Source organism: Camarhynchus parvulus, chromosome Z, assembly GCF_901933205.1.
Source record: "Camarhynchus parvulus chromosome Z, STF_HiC, whole genome shotgun sequence".
Taxonomy (NCBI): Eukaryota; Metazoa; Chordata; class Aves; order Passeriformes; family Thraupidae; genus Camarhynchus; species Camarhynchus parvulus.
In genome coordinates, this window is record NC_044601.1 from 59,255,575 (window position 1) to 59,275,752 (window position 20,178).

The following is a 20,178-nucleotide window of genomic DNA, read 5'->3' on the forward strand; positions in this document are numbered from 1 at the left end:
TGTCCCTATACTCAACCCAGAAAAGCTCACAGCAGCTGAAGCATGCAATGTGAAATAAAGCTGGTTAAGAAAAAACAAGGGAATTGGTTAGGGAATAGGGGCTTCTTGGCATTCCTTTAAACCATTTCCTGTTCACCCTTGTGGAGTGTAATATAACCCTAAGAAAATATATCTGACCTCACTCCTTTCAGCTGCATTAAAAAGGTTTTAAAAGCAATTTAAATATCAGATTGCACATTCATAAACAACAGAAGATAAAGAGGTTATACATATTATTGCCTTCATCTTCTACTAAGACAAGCTGGGGGAGTTTTTCTTGGTTTTGTTATTTTTTTTTAATTTAATGAGAACTTTTGATTTTCCCTGGGAGACGAGGTCAACAGACTAGGGCACTTCCTGTCTGCAGCAATGTCGTGTGCTTATGCAGACATGAGTCTTCTGACAAACAACTGATTTATTGCAAAGAGGGGGTCATTACAATCGCGGCATATAGCAAGATCACATTCTTTCCTACTTGTTTTGCTTAATCACTATGGATTACTCAAACATACTTGAAAAGAAGATGCATTTCAGCTGTGTGTGAAAACTGACAATTCATCCAAAATCACACACACACACACACACACTGAAAGCAGGAGGGGACATGTTCTAGGTCAGAGTATGATCATGCATTGACAAAACTGTGAGTAATCATGCAACTGAACTACTAAAATGTAAAAGATGTGATCCTACAAAGCCCTCAGCACCCTGTCACAATAAACACAGGTATCAGCTTCTCAGAAAGAGAAGGAGACTATCATCAGGGACTATTAAAGGAGACTATGATCAGGGACATTTACAGCTTCTATACTTAAAATCACCCCTCTGAATCTTACTGATGGAACCCTCATGCAGTCCTATTACACACATTTGGGACAAACTCAAGTGCCCTGCAAAGCAGGTCTGATCTCCAGCAGTGTGCAACACTACATACCAACAGATTTTAAACAGGAGGCAGAGTTTGGTTTTTCTTGGTCACCATAGCTAGCTGACATACCAAAGTCAGAAGAGTCTGATGAGACCCAAGCGATGTAGAGCTCTGAAAGTTGTTAGTCTGGGTATGGTAGAAGCTGCTTGTCTCTCTGGGTATGGTAAAAGCTGCTTGTCTCTCCTTACACAGTCCAAATGTTTCCACACTATTTGAGCACTGCAGAATTACTATTCTATCCACAACAATTACCCCATTGAAATATTTTTCCACAGCTCTCCCTTATTTTTAAGGTGTGAAAGTGGGATAATAAGCTCCTGCACAAGGCTGCAAAAAATCACATTGAAAGATGAGGGGATGAGCCTTTTTTCCAATCTCCTGACCTTTCCTTCCTTTACTGCACTGCATTGGCCGGTCTCATGATTTTCAACTAGCAGCTTAAATAAATTCCAATGGCAAGATTTACAATGTCTATTCCCCCCACCCCCATGAGATTACACTATATTTGTTTACAGCCACCTTCAGACCATGTAGCACGTACAAGGTTGTTTTTCTTATGTCAAAGGACGCAATTTTCTAATTGTGTTTGCCTTGTGTACAGAGCTGAAACAATCCTACTTTCAAAAAACTGAAGATACTGAGCGCTGCTAAAGTAATTTACAGGCCTGTGGAGGGTGGGAGAAAGGGAACCAAATATCAGAAAAACTACCAGTGTTTAAAACAGAAACATAAATTTTAAAAAATTAAAATTCTGCCCCAGCCACAGTTATTAAACCTATGGGAGTTACCCAGGAGACAGGAGAGGAAAATGAGTGGAAGAATTGCTACTGCCAGAGAGCAGGAAGGTATTTGTCATTAAGTAATATTTATGCACAATTTCTAGATAGCAGGCTTTTTTCTTGTGAGCTTATAGGCAGATACAATCACAGCCACCACTGCAGCAAACAGGTAACTTAGCATTTCAAGAATAAATCATAAAGTGACCTGATCTTCATCTAAAAATATCATGATACTTTGGGTTTAGAAGTGGGAGGAAGCAGATTATAAATCTAAATTCCAGGCATGGAAACTCCCTTGTATGGAGTTCCAGGGCATAACAATTACATTCTGTTGCTAGCAGAAGAAACACACTGAAAATGACAAGTACATTTCAGCTAGAAGTTAATTTGCTAAACTCGCCTTCCTGGTCTCTGAAGAACACTTACTTCATGTTCTTCCATTTTGCATCAGAAATTCTCAAATTGGACTGGGTGCCCTCCCTTCAACATTGCACAGCTAAATGACACAGATACTGTGTATTTTACAGGGTGAAACAGCACCCATAGCTGCTCGTTTGCCCAAAACCATGCAAAAGACACAGTGAATGAGAAGTCTGGACACAAGCTTCTATGGCCAGAGGAGTGTCCCATGCTCCCACAGCTAGCCTAAATTAAAAGAAGAAAATAATAAAGAAACTTTGGTGTTTACCACCTCATGTGTAATGACTGAACAAGCATCACACATGACAATGAGAAAAAAACATACCATATATTATCCCAAAATTCCAAGCATTTCAACAGAAACTAGTGGCCACCCTTCAACAGAAGAAACTTAGCTATAGCCATTTTCCACATACACTGCTCATGCTTGTCCCATCCCATTCACTATATCACAGTTTAGAAAACAATATAAATTAACATAAATTACATTTTTTCCCTTAAATGACCCTCTAAGGAAAGCAAACTTACTCACAAACATAAAAAACCAACAGCCTACATCTGACCTTATGCATCTTACCGTCATCTGAGTAAACAGAGATAGCTGCAGTGCATCACCGCTGGAAACTTTCAAGACCTTTTTGCTGTGACATTAATCTGAGCTAATGTTCCTCACAAACACATGGAAACACAACCTTCCTCTTGAGTGCACAACATGGTAAATAACCAGCACAGCAATCCAGCTGAAGCGAGACCTGGCTTGCACACAAGGAACCTACACTACGAGAAACAAAACCAAAACACACTGAGCAACTCCAAGTTTACAAGCAAACAACATATGCATTAAGAAGTGGTATTCACTACTGGAAAAAAAACCTGCTGCCCAACACAAAGCCTAGGGCAGCTTCTTGCTGTGCAGCACTTCACATGCACAGCCCTATTTGCAACACCAGGGATGCACACCTGCTGCCTGCTGCATTTATCACAGTTTGACACAGGACTGGAGACAGCTGTGAGACAAATCCAGCAAAATTAGACAGCAACAGGCTGTTTGTACCAAGAGGGACAGGAATACAACTGGGTGGTCAAAATGAAATTCACAAGAATTCCATCCTTAAGTATGCTGTTACTGTGCCAGTAAAACACTCCAAGACAGTTCGAACTTGTAGTCTTTCTCAACAATGTAAGGCATAAGCCCATGGTATACTGCTCAGGTTCCCTTAGCCACAGTGAAGGAATTAAACAAAAGGGTCCTGCTTCATCCCCTGATAAACACACAGAAATAATCAATAACACGTCATCAACACACGGCCTCTCCCAGAGTCTCTCAATTGGAGACGCATGGCTCTGATGGACTGTCTGGTGGATAATGAATTGGCTGGATGGCCACATCTAGGAAGCAGTCATCAATGTCTGAATGTCCAGATGGGGATCAGTGATGAGTGGTGTCCCTCAGAGGTCTGTGTTGGGACCAGTACTGCTCAGTGTCTCCATTTGTGACACAGCCAGTGCGATCCAGTGCACTCTCAGCAAATTTATAGATAACACCATGCCAAGAGGTGTGTTTGACTGATGCCATCCAGAGGGGCCTAGACAAGCTCAAGAAGCAGGTCTGTGGTAACCTCATAAGTTAAGAAGGACAAGTGCTGGTGTTGCACCAGGGTCAGGGCAACCCCGGGTACCAGCACAGGCTGGGCATGACCAGCCCCAGAGCAGCCCTGCCCAGAAGGGCTTGGGGGTGCTGTGGGTGAGAGGCTGCACATGGCCCAGCCATGGCACTCACAGCCCAGAGAGCCAAACGTGTCCTGGGCTGCATCCAGAGCCCCGTGGGCAGCAGGGCAGGGAGGGGATTCTGCCCCTCTGCTCTGCTCTGCTGAGACCCACCTGGAGCACTGCATCCAGCCCTGGGCTCCCAGCACAGGAGGGACAGGGACCTGCTGGAGATCAAAGAGGACCCACCTCTCCTTTGAAGACAAGCTGAGAGAGATGGGGTTGCTGAGCCTGGAGAAGAGAAGGCTCCAGAATAGTTTACTGTGACCATTTCATACCTTAAGGCAGCTAGTAAAGAACAATGGAGAGGGACTTTTTCTCCAGGCTTGGGGCAATAAGACAAAGGATAATGATTTTAAACTAAAAGAGGGTAGACTGAAACTGGATGTAGTGGGTTGCCATTGCTACTGTCAAACAGAATCGCATCATGCCATAAGCAATCATCCCCCAAAGAAAAAAAGCTGGAGGAAAAGAACAGAAACTCAACCTCCTCTAGACCCCAGAAAGAAGCCACTTTTGGATAATCTGCCAATCTCAGCATTTTCAACACCCAAATGTATTTCAATGCTTCATTGAGGGGAAATCCATCCCTCACTGGAGCTGGCCATGTGCGTCCACGGAACCAGCATTTTGATTTTCACTCTTGATTCAATGCTCTTTCAAGCAGACTGAAGTCTTTCTTCTGACTTCAAAGGCCCCTGTTTCAGGCTCTGGATAACCAGACAGGTTACCCAAGTTGGCAAGATTCCTAAGAAGTTTCCACCACACACAGCAAAGAAGCAAAGATGAAAGAGGAGAGGTATGCACCCATGAACTGAGCCACACAGGTATGTCAGGCACATATATACGCATGGGCAACCACATCATTTGCAAAGTTATTAAAATACCTTTGCTCCTATCATTACAATCAAGTCAATGCAAGTGTTCTGGACAGTTAGCTGTGTATTTCATCCAAGACAATCACATTCAGCATATCTGAGGAATGAGAGTCCTCAGACAGCTATACAGCACTAAATTTAGCTAGTTTCGGATTATGTTTTGCTAATTATACTATGCCACCTCTCAAAATCCAAACAGTAGAAAGTAGCACTGGTGTCATGTAGAATAAGAGCACTACTTAAAGAGTTTTCTACCTCAAAATACTTTAAGGTAAATATGGAGTCCACATAGCAACCTAAATACTGGAAGAGATAGTACCTGCAGTAACAATAAACATGGATATAAACTGTGAGTCCAAGAAATTAAGACATCCTGAAGCTGTAGTTAAAAGACATTCCACTGTGATGGCTTTTGCCAGCTCAATGTTAACAGTACTTTTAAAAGCTTAAGGCTGCAGCTTTCTCCAGATCATTCAGGTCTTGAAATAGGCAAAATGGCTCATTAAACAGGTTCACATATATCAGAACAACTACACAAGTCCAGACTTCCCATTTCCAGGGAAGAATGGCCACTGACACCATGATTCTACTCTATGCTTTAGCTTCACAGATATTCAGAGCATGTATGAGATGCATATTCAGCACACCTCAAATGTGACAATGTGCAAGGAAGCAAAAAAGGGTTTGACATGTCCCTAATGCTGGATATTTTCCTGGACTACACACAGTCAGAACAGCTTCTTGAAGAATAGCACTAGAATGCATTGCTGGAATAAGGTATTTAATACACCTCTTTCAGTCTGACTCACTCCATAACATTTGTTGTCTGCTTGTATCATTCACAGTCTACCAAAATATAAGCACAGAATGAAAAGGCTCAAATCTCCACTAAAATAAAGTGTATGGGTGTTATATTCACTAGATGATATTACAGCAGATATTCACAGCAAACTGTCTTCGCTAACAACAAAAGACAAGACAAAAGCCTTCAAACAAAGACTGGGCCATTCCTTAAAATCCCCTCCTCCACATGAGTTTTAACAGACAACTTCATATCAGATCAGGCATGAGCAGTGCCAAAAAGGAAGAGGGGATATAGTGTACCACAGTAAGGACACACAGATTGCTCATTTATAATTTTCAGATTTATTTTACTTTACATTTAAATATTACTAAAGATAAACAAATAAATGAAAAAATTACAAATGCTTTTTTTCCAACTCTTCCAAAGTTGGAAGGCCTTTGAACTTTTGTGCTCTCTTTAAAGGGACACAAAAGAAATGTTTCTACACAAAAAGATTCCTTTCTTGTTACCAATAGATTCAAAAATACTAGTTTTCTCCAGTCTGTATATGCCAATTTGCCTTTCTTCTTCCTACTCCCTCCCATTTCATAATCCTGTTTAAGGAAATAACCATGTGTTTATTCAAAGTAAACTAAGGTTTGTCTACTGTAATTCCAAACACCATAGCACAGTTCTCATTTAACCAATTCCCTCTCCTTTCTGTCTCAAACACTTGGAGATGCTGCAGGTGGTTTACAGAATATCTGCAAGTTATTTAGCCTTAAACACTCCTCATATTATCCCATCCAGAGACAGATGATCAACAGGCAACCCACAGCAGCCCAGTTGCTTCTTCTCCCAGAACAGTTACCAAAATAGTAACTCTGACCCTTCAACTGTCCCTCCTTTCTTCTCCCTTTCAGACCTTCTTTCTTCCCTTCTGTTTTCCCACACCCTTATTTGCTTGTCTCCTCCATTACATTTTCTTTTCACCATTAAAAGAGATGCTACATAACTTCTGGGCTGATATTGGTCCCCTCACAGAGGGCTCCTGCACTCCGGAATTACAGTTCACCCAAATAAAATAATTTTATATGTACTCTGAGGACATTCCTATTGTGAATGATAAAGAAAATACTCTACCTGATGGCAAGAGGTTCACCCTGAACTGACTGGAACCAGCAGGAGGTCTTACTCTAATATACTCAGAACAGGTTTAATTTCTTTCCCGGACAAAGCAGAGGAAGCTGAGTAGAGCAGAGAGCATGCTCAGAACTGGAGGTATGAAGCCAAATAGCAGAACATGGGGTGGAAGGCAAAACTCGACTCCTAACAGAGGGAGGAACAATCAGGAACCACAGCACCCATTTCAAGAGGGAAAGAAGGTTCAATTTTCCATTCCCAAGAAGAACTGGTTGAGGGCAATCTGTATGTTCTGACCCTCCATCACATGTTGTATAGTGGAATCAAAGATTACCACTGAAGAAAATAACCGAGCAAAAGCTACAGTCATGATGATGATGTTTCAGCCTGATTCAATCCAACACACAACAAAACCAGGATACTGAAGTAAACGCAAGCTTCAGTAGTTCATTTTCGAAATAATTGTGGACAATGGGTCGAACAACACTGCCATTTCACTTTTTTTGCCAGAGACAACATGTTATGTGGTGATTTTTTGTCACAATTACCCTGAAAGAAAGTATCTATGTACAAAGCAGATAACTGCAAATTTTGAATCCCACGCTCCCTTTTGGGTTTATTGTAGCTTTCAGTGGACAGAGCAATTTAAAGGTTGTTTGCAGGAGATCCTGCTTTATTACTTTTCAAGTTGCCCCACCCAAGTTTTGCTCTCCCACACATTCAGCCCAGAACACACAAGAACACAAATTTTAACTGAAAGTATCCCAGCAGTCTTTCCATTCCAAACACCCAAGTAGGTTAGCTTTTTATACTTTAAAAACTGCTAAATGTAAATTCACTACTTCAAACATTTGGTATTAAAAAGAAATGCCAAGATTTAACTAGCATACTGTCTAGATTAAGACTAAGATTTTACACTACAACATACCTAACTGCTTCATCATTTTGAGATTTATGGAACAATGACTACAGCAAAGGCCAAAAAGCAGAGAGTTTCATTAGAACTGCAAACTTCTCAACACCCATGTAATAGTACAACATACAGGCATTTCCAGAAATACCAGAAGTTAAAGCTGGTAATTAGCATTGGGGAATCCCAGCCTGTCTTGGCTCTGCTTCTGACATTAAGTACCTTTTTTGCAGAACTGCACAGTCAATTTTCAATGTTAAAAACACTCTACTATTTTAATTATTATTATTGAGGGTATTTGGAAACAAATCTTCTTGTCCATTCAACAAGATAGCAATTAGAAGAAAACTGGTTTCTGTCAAATTGCAGTATGTGTTTTTCAGATGATCTTTAATACTCACAGAAAAGGGTCCTAAGGCTTTTCAGGTTCTGCCCACACACTTAAGACAGTGAAAACAATCCAAACCATCAGAGCTTTCACACAATATGCCTCTTCTAGAGTAACCAAGAACATGGTTAAAAGCCAGTCTACCTGAATAAACCACTTATGTACTTACATCATCCTAGTATCAAGAGCTAGATACTTAAATACGTGTAGGTGCCTGAAAATGTTGATGAGCACCTTATCATATTTAAGAAACAAGCAAAACATGTTTAGACAGGCCTAATCTTCACACATTTGAAAATCCACTTTTCCACTGTTTAAGGTTCTAGACGCTTTCGAAGTCAGGCCACAAACTGACTAGTTACTACAGAAAACACTACAATCTCCAATGTTAGAGGCCTACAGTAATATTTTAATAGTAATTTTTCAAAATCTGGTTTTCTACGCAGAAACTATGAAGAACTTCTGTCTTACTGGGCAGAGACATTCATTCTCCACTGTGTGAATAAACTATGGACTGTGCATAAATAAATTCAGGTCTGAAGTTATAGCTCCTGGTATTACTATGGTAACATTTTCAAGTGTTACATGCGATAGCCTCTAGCAACAATTAAAATGGCCATCCTTATAGGTAGTCAGCTTTTATGTGTTTAATGGTAGGTTTTGAGCTTGATAATGAGAAGCAAGAGATGACAAGAGTAGAGAAAATACAGCTTCTCAGACAGAAGAGACTGCTGTTTTGTCAAGACATGATTGTGGTTTCTGTTGTCTACACATTCTTTAAGTGTGCACAACCACTGCTTAGCTTCCAGTCTTGGCATTTGCTCCCACCGAGGCACCCTGTTCACAGATTCCCAGTCTACAAGCATCCTCCTGTGACTACACATCATGCTTTGACAATAGTCATTTGTGACAGAGCGATAAATCTCATTCCTTCTCTCCAAACACACATGTTCACATGGCAACAGTCACCCCCAGGAAGGATTTCACAGCGATTAAGTGTGTCAAGGACAAAGGATTCTCCAGTTAATGGGGCTGGATTCACAAACAGTAAATCAGGTGAAATACAGGGATACAGCAAAAGCATGAAGTGAGGAGTCTCTATCTATGACTCATACTGTCATCTCTCAGCTGTAGACTGCATCAATCCTGCTAAATATTTAAATAAGCACCCTTATGTAGTTGTGTATTCCTGCAACCCCTTTGCTAGCATGCCCACCCGTGTGCTTTCTGCGCCAGTATTCTCAGGGTGTGATCTGACAGTGGAATTAAACTAAGCAACAGCTGGAGAAAGGGATGTCCTGCAGTTCCTCCTACTTCCACAATTCCTCCCAAGGCTGACCCTACAGTAACACAGAGCAGAGAGTTACTCATCCGACACTCACCCCACGAAGCATTTTTCCATCACTTCTTGTCCTTGACGTAGCTGACTGCAGGGTCAAATACCCTCAAAATGAGAAGAGCAGATGTGGAAAAAGAGGGAGCAGGGTCATTTCTTTCACAAGCATCAAGACTGGCATCATTTGAGCACCAAAGCAATGCCTTCTGGCAGGGATACCAAGAAATATACTCGAATATCAGCAGTTATACTAATTTCTAATTCAGCCACTGCAGGAAAGCCTAGAGAGCTTTAATACATCAGTGAAATTTCCTTCGTGGTCTTCATTCCAGTACAGAGTTTTATGTTATCAGCCCTACTGCAGGAGAAGTGTTTGCAATTCCTGTTTCTTACGCACATCTTGAAGATTTACCTCCTACTCATACCACTCCTTATTTTTTAATGCTAACAATGAGATTACAGACAAGGGTACTCTTCCTTACCCTAAGACATCTTCAGTTCTAAAACACAATAAAGATTTCTTTTAGAGAGCAATGAGAAAAATACTCACTCCAGCCCTTCTGACTTTACCCTCATCCCCAGTCGAAGAGAAGTTACCACATCTTATAAATTGAGACAAAATACAACCAACTACTCCCCATTAAAAAGACATCCTTTTTCTCCCCCTCAAAAACTGTAACTAAGAGCAGCTTCTGGAAACTGAAGAGAATTTTCCTTGCTTATCTTGCACAAAATATAGGACAGCTCCTGTTGGTTGCCTTGAATTATGCCCTTAAGGCTTGGCTTCAAAACAGAGGAAACCAGACTGTCATGGATTTAGACTGTTGTGCTCTTAGAGATGCATATCTAAATTTTAGGTATCTGAAAAATCCTTTGCGGTCAACCTTGTCTCCAGCCAGTAGACAGCAGTAGTATCAAAACAGCAATTACATTCAGACTGCCCTTGATTTTGGGGAGAGGCGTACACAAGTTATCAGGGCTAGATAAGTGAGGAATAAATGAATGAGCACAATTTATGACAGTAGCTGAACTCCTACAGCAAGGTCTGGTTTCATCACACATGTCACTTAGCCTTTGCTCTAGAGCTGCAGGCCAGCCAAGCAGCATAAAAGTGTGGATGAAGTCATCCTAACACATGGGCACACCTAACTTCCAAGTATGTTCATGTATTAGCCAGCAGACCGCTCTCATTACCCAAGCAGAGGCCTATTAAAAGTTTTAGTGGTGTGGGTGAACTCAAAATAGCAATTGGTGCTGCTCATTGCAAGAGGAGCAACAAAGTCTGACCACAGAACTCTAGCAGTTCTAAACTGAAAGGCAAGTTCAGTGAGATGGGACACCAGAGACTTGTGATATTAATTTTATTTGTTGTGATGTGGCACAAGACACTGTGCCACTGGCTGATTCAATCTGGTGACTAGCAAAATCAAATACTGCTTAAGTAGTGAAAAGTGTTTCCCCCTGCACTCAAAATTAAAATATTTCTGGAATATTCTAGATATTCTAGAAAGCAAAGGTTGGTTTACATATTTAGTTTGCTTATAGAGGCAGTCTTTTAAGAAATACCTCTTGCTAAACTGAAGGAGCGAAGCATCCACCAGTGCTGCTGCAAGGACACCAATTCAGCAGCTGCACCAAATGCTAACCCACAGCTCAAATTCCTTCTGAGCAGTAGCCAGCACATCTGCAGGTCACACCATAACAGCAACTCTACCTTCTTCTGCTACTGATGTTCACTACAGGCTGGCTGAAGACACATTACTCTAATGGTGTGCTGTGAGACCATCTTTACATCAAAACACCCACTGAGTGCACTGTGTAACTTTACTCCTGAACACCAAAGCTTAAGACACTCCATTTTCACACCTAACATCTTCTTGCAACATGGCTGCCCCAGGACCCCATGCAAATCTGGCAATGACAAACAATACATCGCCTCTTTCAAAAGAGCACAAAAAATTAGGATGAAGAATGAAACACTACATTCTCCATGGATCATGAACATCTGTTACAAATTCCACACGATATCTGGAAAGTCGATTAAACAAACTCACCTATTTGACAGACTTCTTACTAGTGACACAAAAACCTGGGATGAGTAGTAGGACAAGAACAGGACTAGACTACAGCAGTTCCACTGCTCCAAGGGAAGTATTGCTTACTTTACATGTCAAAGTTTGGGTATCCACCAATACTTCTACAACAAGCAAGATTTTGTGCAGCCTAATGTCTCTCTAAATACTGTTCTGGAGATTCTCCTGGGAACCTCCACATTTATGTCTTCCTTCCCCACTGCTCAAGCCTCATATCCACCCCTCCTGTCACACTAGAACTGATAAACCACAGCTGCCCTAATTGCTCAGCTGGTTCCTGTATTCTTGCTGACAAAGAAACCCAGCCACAGACTGGGGAGACATTAGTTAAGTGCTCAAACACCACACTGATAAGAACGGTATTAGGTTTAGACAGAAATATGATTGGGTAGTAAAGTCCTTATGAGGCTTAACCCTAAAATTGGAACAAAGTTCCAATATGGGCACCAGCACAATCTAGGAGAAGTTCTGCAGACCCCACAGACGTGTACGATTCAGCTACGGGGACCAAGGTAGTAAAACACTGTTAATTTGCATAACAGATAATGGCTCTACAAATAGAAACAGCCTACTCCATACTGTACTCAGCTGTTGCCTTTGTGCTTTCTTCTCTGTAATTCATTAACCTACAAGCTTATCAAGGTGGGAGTGAAGAACTTGTTTCCAGCATGAAAACCAGCAGTCAAACATAGCAGAAGTACTTACGTCACTCTTCCTGAACTTCGCTTTTAAGCTCTTCATGCTGATCACATTCAACCTTCCAAACTTTTGAGGAGCTTTTTATTCTTCTTCAATATCTAAACAAAAAAGAAAGAAAGAAAGATTCCAACTTGATACCATTCAGTTCACTGGCAGGCAAGTCACAATTGAATTTGCATACGCCTATGAGTCTTTGAGGATTTAGCCCTCAAGCTCTAAAAAAGATTAACAGTCACTTAAGGGAACCTTTCTAACTGTTTCTCTAAACTTAGAAATAAGCCTAAATCTGATCACTGAACAACAGAACAAATGTTCACCAAAACCTAAACTGTGTATCGTGTTATATTAACTACACCTCCACATAATTAGATCAGCAACCCATTCATACATGAGCAGATTCCTCTGACCACTGCCTATTATCATCAGGATAGCCATTTGTAATAATGGATTATGCAAGATCATAATTAAGCATGTAAAGTCATTCATTAAAATGCCACCATCCTACCACCATGGGTCTGCACTGGGTAGCAGAATTATCACCATTATTCTATGCACAAGTACAACCACTAACCAAACACTAAATTGTACTTCAACCTTGCCGGACACATACTAGGACAGCTCAACATAACACAGCAGACAGAATCGTCTGAACAAGACAGAGGTTATTGCTGGAAGAATTGTTCTGGATTCTTCCCCACAAGGGGGGAACTCTGTGTGGGTTTTTAAGAGCCATAGCTGCTCGAAACTTGGCAGTGCATTATCACAGCCGTGTTCCCTCTTCCTCCCTTCCACATGAAGGAAAGCAGCAGTCGAACAAACATACAAAACTAACCTAACAGACAAGCTGTAAACTCTCACAGAGGAAAGTGGGTGTCTAGAGCAAAGTTTCCTACAGAAAGCTTCAATGATGCCACACATTGTCAATCCAACTTTATGGTGAAAGCACATTAAAGCAGCATGGCAATGTGCTTTTTCCTAGAGCACAGCAGAAAATCATAATGAGAGAGCAACATCTGGATTGGCAAATGCATCTAGATAAAAATGTTCCACATTTCTAGTTTTATGGTATGCTTACTGAAATAGTTGCTTTCATCTACAAGTTTTAGCTGCTATACAAATTCTTTCTGAAGGAACAGTTTAAAGTTAAGGATGTTCAGCTGTATAAACTTCCTCTCTCCACCCTAGAAAAAAAGTAGAAAAAGTTTTACAAGTCTAGTCAGATAAATAAATAACTGAAATAGGGACTGAAGCATAAAATCAAATAGGTTATGCAGGGTCAGTATGTTTCACATCACTCTTCAGAAACAGTAGATTACAGTTTGATAACCAAAGTGAGATTCAGCTATTTCATAAAAGTATATCTCATTATTCAAGGCAAGTTGCTATGCTTTACCTGATAACTCTACCATGAGTTTTAAAAATCCAACTACACAGCACACTGTTAGCGCAATATATATGCATATGAATGCTTCCACAAAATACAGCCCTAACTACCATTCAGGAATAGCAATCAGTGCTAAGTAAACATGTTATTTAGTTCAACCCCATATTTATCTGAGAGTGATTAAAGACAAACTCAAAACTCAAGTACATTTCTTAAAAAAAAACAACCAAACAAACAAAAATCCCACATCAAATACACACAAACGCATTTCCCACTGGCTACACCTTTCCAGTGGGTAGCAGTAGGTAATCTGAATGGGCTAATTCTGCAAGTTGTTAAAAAATCATTAAATTGAATTAAATTACTCTAAGTCTAATTACACAGTCATTTTCAAGTCATGTCAGATCCCTGACCGCATCCAGGTATATGAATAAGGGGTTTCATTCAAAATTCTTGCATTTAATCACAAGGAGAATGGGTTTGTGGTGTTTTGTTTAATTCTTTAGTAGGCGAAAAGAAAAAAGGAAAATAGATTTTGCAGAACCTTTTCAGTGCCTGACCTAGGCGAAAATTTCTTAGCTTTTTCCTGGATAGAAAGGAGTATTTGTGAAATAGTAAAAAAAAAATTAAAAATAATAACCTGAACAATCAAAAATAATAACCTGAACAATCAAAAAGAAGGAATTATTTCAGATTGCTTTGAGAGAAGCATACCACTTTGTTTCTGCTACACCTACCCAAATTTTTGAGAAAGTTTTTAAATTACAGCTGTCATAACCTGCACTGGAAAGGAGCCTGAATCTCAGCAAGAGTCCAATAACCTCCTGAATTATCCTCCAATAACATCAAGGATGATGAGAACTGCAAATGCCAGGGTACAGACAAGACAAATTCCATTACTCACCTGGCTTTCTTTACATACCACACCAGCAAAAAAGAAAAAACCACTCAAATCAAACCAAACCAAACAACCCCCAAATTTTATGAAAAAAAAAGTGAAGAAACTTTAAAGGCGTGAAACATTATACAATATCCCTCAAAACCCAAAACTTAACAGAACTACGTATTTTATGACTTAAATATACTTTGACTAAAAAAAGTAAACTGCTTAATTGGACTGGTTAATGAAGTATAAATAAATCCCGTGCACAGGGAATTGAAAACAAGAAATCTTTCCTCACATAGAGATTGCCAAAAAATTGTCTGCTGCAGGCTGTCTTTCCCCTTCTCACTCCCTCAGCATTTTTGGCTCCTATGGACAAAAGATTTATTATAGCTCCCAAGGAAGACAAAGTGCTCAACTACAAGGCTGTGGGAGAGATGAAAACTCCTTGTAGGTACACAGAGCAGCTGCAAAGCTGGACCCTCTCCTCTGAGGAACCTGTAGGAGAGTCTAATTAACAAGTTTTGCAAGTACCCCTAATACATTACTCTCCCTCTTGTGAGAAAGGAAAAAGCACATTTTATACAGCGAATGTGAAACTCAAATCCTCAGCATAATTAAAAAAGCATGCTCAAGAACACAAAAACAGCATTCCCAAGTTTAGTGTGCTTTTCACATCTGTATTTTTTCCATGTGATATATAGTTAAACACAAACATTCAGATTACAGTTTGTGCATCATAATGCCCATAATCCTTCCACTGCAGAGATAAAAATGCATGAAGTGGTGAGGGCTGCCTTTTCTTGTCACTGTTTAAAGGAGGAAGTCCCCTCTCAAAGGGTGCAATTATTGGAATTGATGCAAAAGGAGGTCAGCATCCTGATTCGGTGGAGCTTTATGACAACTGTTCATTTGCCCGAGGAGGGATAAAGGAAGCACCATTAAAATTACTCTCCTGTTTTACAAGATAGGAAGTGACTACTAGAAATTCACCAGGGAGCGTCAAGACACTTCAAAACAATATTTCTGCAATGAATCACAGGTATTTACAAGAAGCAATCTCTACTAATAGTGGCATTTCTCTGCTTTCAGAACGAATGCGGTAATAAATACTGAGTGCTGTCATTTTATAGCTGCAGCAAGTTATCAGCAGATAAGTGCTTAACTCCAGGGATTCTCAACAGCTAATGCTGATCACGTGCTGAACCATTAGCTCCAAAATTAAATATCTAGTCCTCTATCTCATCTTCCTTTAGCTTAATGTCAAGAAACAGCCCTGAGGAATACAAGCCACAAAAAGCATCTTTAGGTAGGTGGTAAACCTATCTAGCTAGAACAAGAGACATTGAAGTGGTGGCAATCTTTGGCCTCAATAATTTTATTGCAACTGTTTAAAACACAATACAATATTTAGGTTTAAATGTAGGAAACAGATTAGGATAATCTTCCCTGCTGATTTACAGTGAGATTTGTGCTAACCACAGTAAACAACAATACTGACATTTTTTCCCTTTCATTAAATTGCATTAAAATCAGAGCAAGGCCTTACAAACAATGTTACAATTAACTCCTTAAGGGGGCCAAAATCCAGTGATGCAACAAGGAAAAGACAGTTTCCCTAAGCACGACTGGAAGTTTACAGTAAAACCTTATATTATGCACAGTGTTCACTCCTCACTGAAAATGCTGAATTCAATTAATTTACGTCTCAAAAATCTTACACCTCTTTCAGAACACCCTGAGAAGCCTCCATCTCACACAGAGGTCTTTCGCAGTAAAGCATGACTAATGTTTCAACTAATTTCCCCTTCCCCTCCCAAAAACACTCCAAAAAAACTTTTCAGCCTTGAAAGGTTACAGTGAAGATTTACAGACTCTAGACAAGATCTGGCATCACACGTGGAGGTGTGGGGGAAATGAAAAAGAGTCTGGAGTGTGGAAGAGTTCTCCTGCAGTAATACACTTACATCCTCCTTTGCGTGACTACACCTACTCTCACAGGGAAAATAAGGGGCCCCAGAAGCATCTTCCCCCAAAGCACACCATCATTTACCCTCTGGATGATCACTTTCTAAACCACAAGCCCAGCTCTGACCCAGAAGCACAGCCTAGCAGCAGCCAGCACTGCAAAGCCGCCAGAGGCATCCACACTAATGCATCCCTTCTGCTGATCACCTTCAGCATCCAACTTCACAAATGCTTCACATCCCTGAGCCTCCCTAACCTACACAACACCAAGAATGTGCTCCAACCCAAGCTGCTCTTTAACGTGGCCAAAGACACAGTACTGCCTGGAGGCATTAGCCATTGCTCAGCCTCTCTGGCTGCTCCCACATAAATACAGCAAGCCCACTCTGTCCTAAAAAACAATAATCCACCCAACATTCCACCCCCCCTGACTACTTCCTATTTCCATCCAGCTGAGCATATTCTTCCATTTCTCAGGCCAAATCAGAGAAGCACGTATGATGCGACCAAAAGCTACAGGAACATTTCCCTGCTCTTTATCAGCACAACTCAGTTTTTCCATCTTGAGTAACCCACCCTGCTATCATAGGAAAAGACAAATGGAACAGAATTTTATAAACTCAGTGTTACCTATAAAGACAAATAATTCTTGGCTTGGTCAATCTACTATTACTTACTAATGAAAATGCACTGAAAAATGCACTGAGAAGCCCAAGCACTACACAAGAGTGGGAGTGATTTATATACAGTTAATCCCACTCTAAACAGAATCCGACATCAGAGATAGCAAGGGCCTTGGGTAACCTAGTGCATTCCCTCTATCTGCTCACAAATCACTGGCAAGGATGTGCTGAACTGTACAAATTTAAGCATCTGAGTCCAGAAGTTAGAGCGCCATAGCTGATGCAACACTAACAAACGTACAGCTATCGCTCCTCTTTCCAGGACACTTTGTACCAACTCTTTACTCTTACACTTCCTTTGATATTCAGAAATTGCAAATGTTGAATTTTCTTTTAATGGATTCAGCTGAAGCAGTACCAGCCTCTGAGGATGCCATACAGACAACATAAACCCAGGCAAGATGGTCAGTCTGGGGATACATGCAGTTTGTTTAAACAGTGTATTCAAATGCAGCTCTAGACAGCCAGAAGAAAGCTAGCACCAACAAGGCCTTACACACAATGAACAGGAGGAGGCTGTAGAAAATTCAAAATGTGACATTGCCCTGGTTTGTTTACTTGGCATACTACACAGGACTCTGGGCAAAATTCTAACTTAAATTCAGCCCAGATAAATTTATTGTTCATTCCTTACACACGATTTTATTCCAGTCCCACTCTCGTTCTTTTGTGTGGAAGTGTCTATCAACATCCAGGCACAACAAAAAAGACAAGACTTGTTGCATGAACTGGGACATACTGATGCTCCTTCTCTGCCTTCAATTTTCCTGTCTCAAAAACAAAAGCACACAGACACCCTTGCACAGCCCTTAATTTTGAGACCATCTTCTTTAGTTTGATCATACATAAGATATGGTGCAGTCCTGAAAACTTTTCTATGTTCAATATTCAGCTCAACTGAATGAGATTGGAAATAAAGAATCTAGCTGCAATTAGCAATAGAGAAAAATGCCTTAAGAGTCCCACTTCTGAAATGTCAGTTCTTAAATGAGAAACCTACACAGATAACAATGGCTAGTACTTGTTTATACTTCCTTCCTAGTATTTTGTTATCAACCATTCAACTTGATGTTCTTCAGAATCATCAAACACAACAAAATGTACAGTTGCAACATTAAATCTATGAAGAGACACATACATGACTTTATGGATTAACATTCTGAAACAGCCTAAGGCAGAACAGTCACCGATTAGGGGTGAAATTAGAAAGACAGGAATATCAAAGCAATTTACCTAAGACACTTGACAAGCCCCGTTCCCATAAACACCTTGGAGGGGCATCCTACTAGAATCTGCTTTAATCTAGAAATACCTTCAGAGACCATGCTGATAACACAGCTCCCAAGTCCTTGGGTAAATACTTTAGCTGATGAAAACTGAGCATCATTTTTAACATTATTCAAAAATTGAGAGTTTCATGTGGTTTCAATCTTCAATAAAAAGGACTAAAATTCAGATCTTTTCTATTCTAGAAGACTCTCAGTGCTATAAACTAGCAGGACCTCAGCAAGATTAACACCTACATTTGGTAAATGATATTTGTGGAATGATATCTATGCTACCTATGACATCTGGACGGGCTAGAAAGCTGGGCAGACGGGAACCTCATGAAGTTAGCAAAGCCAAGTGTGGGGTGATGCAGCTCAGGGACCAGCACAGGTTAGGGATTAGCCTGCTGAAATCCAGCTCTGTCCAGAAGGACCTGGAGTCCTGGTGGACAAGTTAAATGTGAGCCAGCAGTATGTCCTTGTGGCCAAGAATTCCAGTTGTATTTTGGGGTGCTTTGGGAATAGTGTGGACAGCACAGTGAAGGAGGTTCTTCTGCTCTGCTCTGGTAAGGCCGTATCTGGAGTGCTGTGTCCAATTCCAGGCTCTCTAGCTCAAGAAAGGCAAGGAACTTCTGCAGAGGGCCCAGTGGAGGGACACAGATGGTTAGGGAACTGGAGCTTCTCTCACACGAGGATAGGCTGAGAAAGATCATTTTGTCTGGCCTGGAGAAGAGATGATTGAGAGGGGATCTTATCAATGCTTACAAATATTTTAAAGATGTGTGTCAGGAGGATGGGGTCAGACACCTTTCAGGCATGCCTGGTGAGAGGACAAGGGGCAACAACAGAAGCATAAACAGAAACATGTGAAATTTCACCTGAATATAAGGAAGAACTTCTTTACTTTGAGGATGACAGCACTGGAACAGACTGCCCTGAGAGGTTGTGGAATCTCCTTTTCTGGAAATATTCAAAACCTTCCTGATCACAATCTTGTGCAACCTGCTCTAGCTGAACCTGCTTTGGCAGAGGGGTTGGATTACATGATCACCAGAAGCTCCTTCAAACCTCAGCCATTCTGCGATCTTAATGATAATCAAGTGATTTTTTTTTCTGACTATATTCAGGTTTTTGAAATTCATATTCAATGGCAGCAGCATTAGGTGCTGTATCAATATTGAAGAAGAAGATACAGTGTTTAAGACATTTCTCCCAGCCTTCACAGACTTAGGAATCTTCACATATCCCTTAGAGTTAACATGCTGGTGTCTCAGGCAAGTAGTTGTAAACAAGGTCCTCAGAAGTACTCAAGAGTGAAAACTCTGAAGAGATAATTCAGGGTGTTCCAAAGTGCCTTTGGGAAGTCAGACATCTGCAAGAACTAACAGTAGGTCCCTGCCTCTCAAAAATTATGAGAAAAGAAATGGAACATGCTCAACTCCTTGAAGTTACAGAGGCACAGGCAGACGAGCACATAAATTCTTTTCGTGTTGTAACAACTGAACAAATTTGGCTTTCTCTCTCCTCTACCAACAGATTCATGTGGGAGGGAAAAAAAATACGACTCATCTTGTTTTACAGTATTTTCAGCACTGGCAATGGCTTCCAGGCAGAAAACCAAAAAAAGACTATGACAGCTTTAGAAAATGTACATAAGTTACTACAGCATTCATCTAAAATGCAAGTTCTGCCTGCAGAGGAAGGACTTATCAAGACCTAAAACTCCCCAGGAAAATGCACTAACCATGAGGCTCTCCCTAAGATGTGACCATCTCAAGTTCAGCACACAGGCCACCACCATCACCTCTGGGCGTTACTGCCCATCTTG

At 40.6% G+C, this 20,178-nt stretch overlaps 1 protein-coding gene across 3 annotated transcripts in view; it reads right to left on the reverse strand.

Moving 5' to 3' along the window:
• The window catches only part of RAI14 (retinoic acid induced 14), an 86,753-nt gene that overhangs the window by 63,970 nt on the left and 2,605 nt on the right, over nt 1-20,178 (reverse strand). For 2 of the 3 annotated variants that reach the window (XM_030969522.1, XM_030969524.1), the window contains exon 2: nt 12,171-12,262. In XM_030969522.1, coding sequence (XP_030825382.1) covers nt 12,171-12,206 — 36 coding nt within the window. In that variant the 5' untranslated portion in view covers nt 12,207-12,262. Of the gene's footprint in view, nt 1-12,170; nt 12,263-13,239; nt 14,283-20,178 lie in introns of those variants that run through there. The other variant, XM_030969523.1, reaches the window with a different exon arrangement.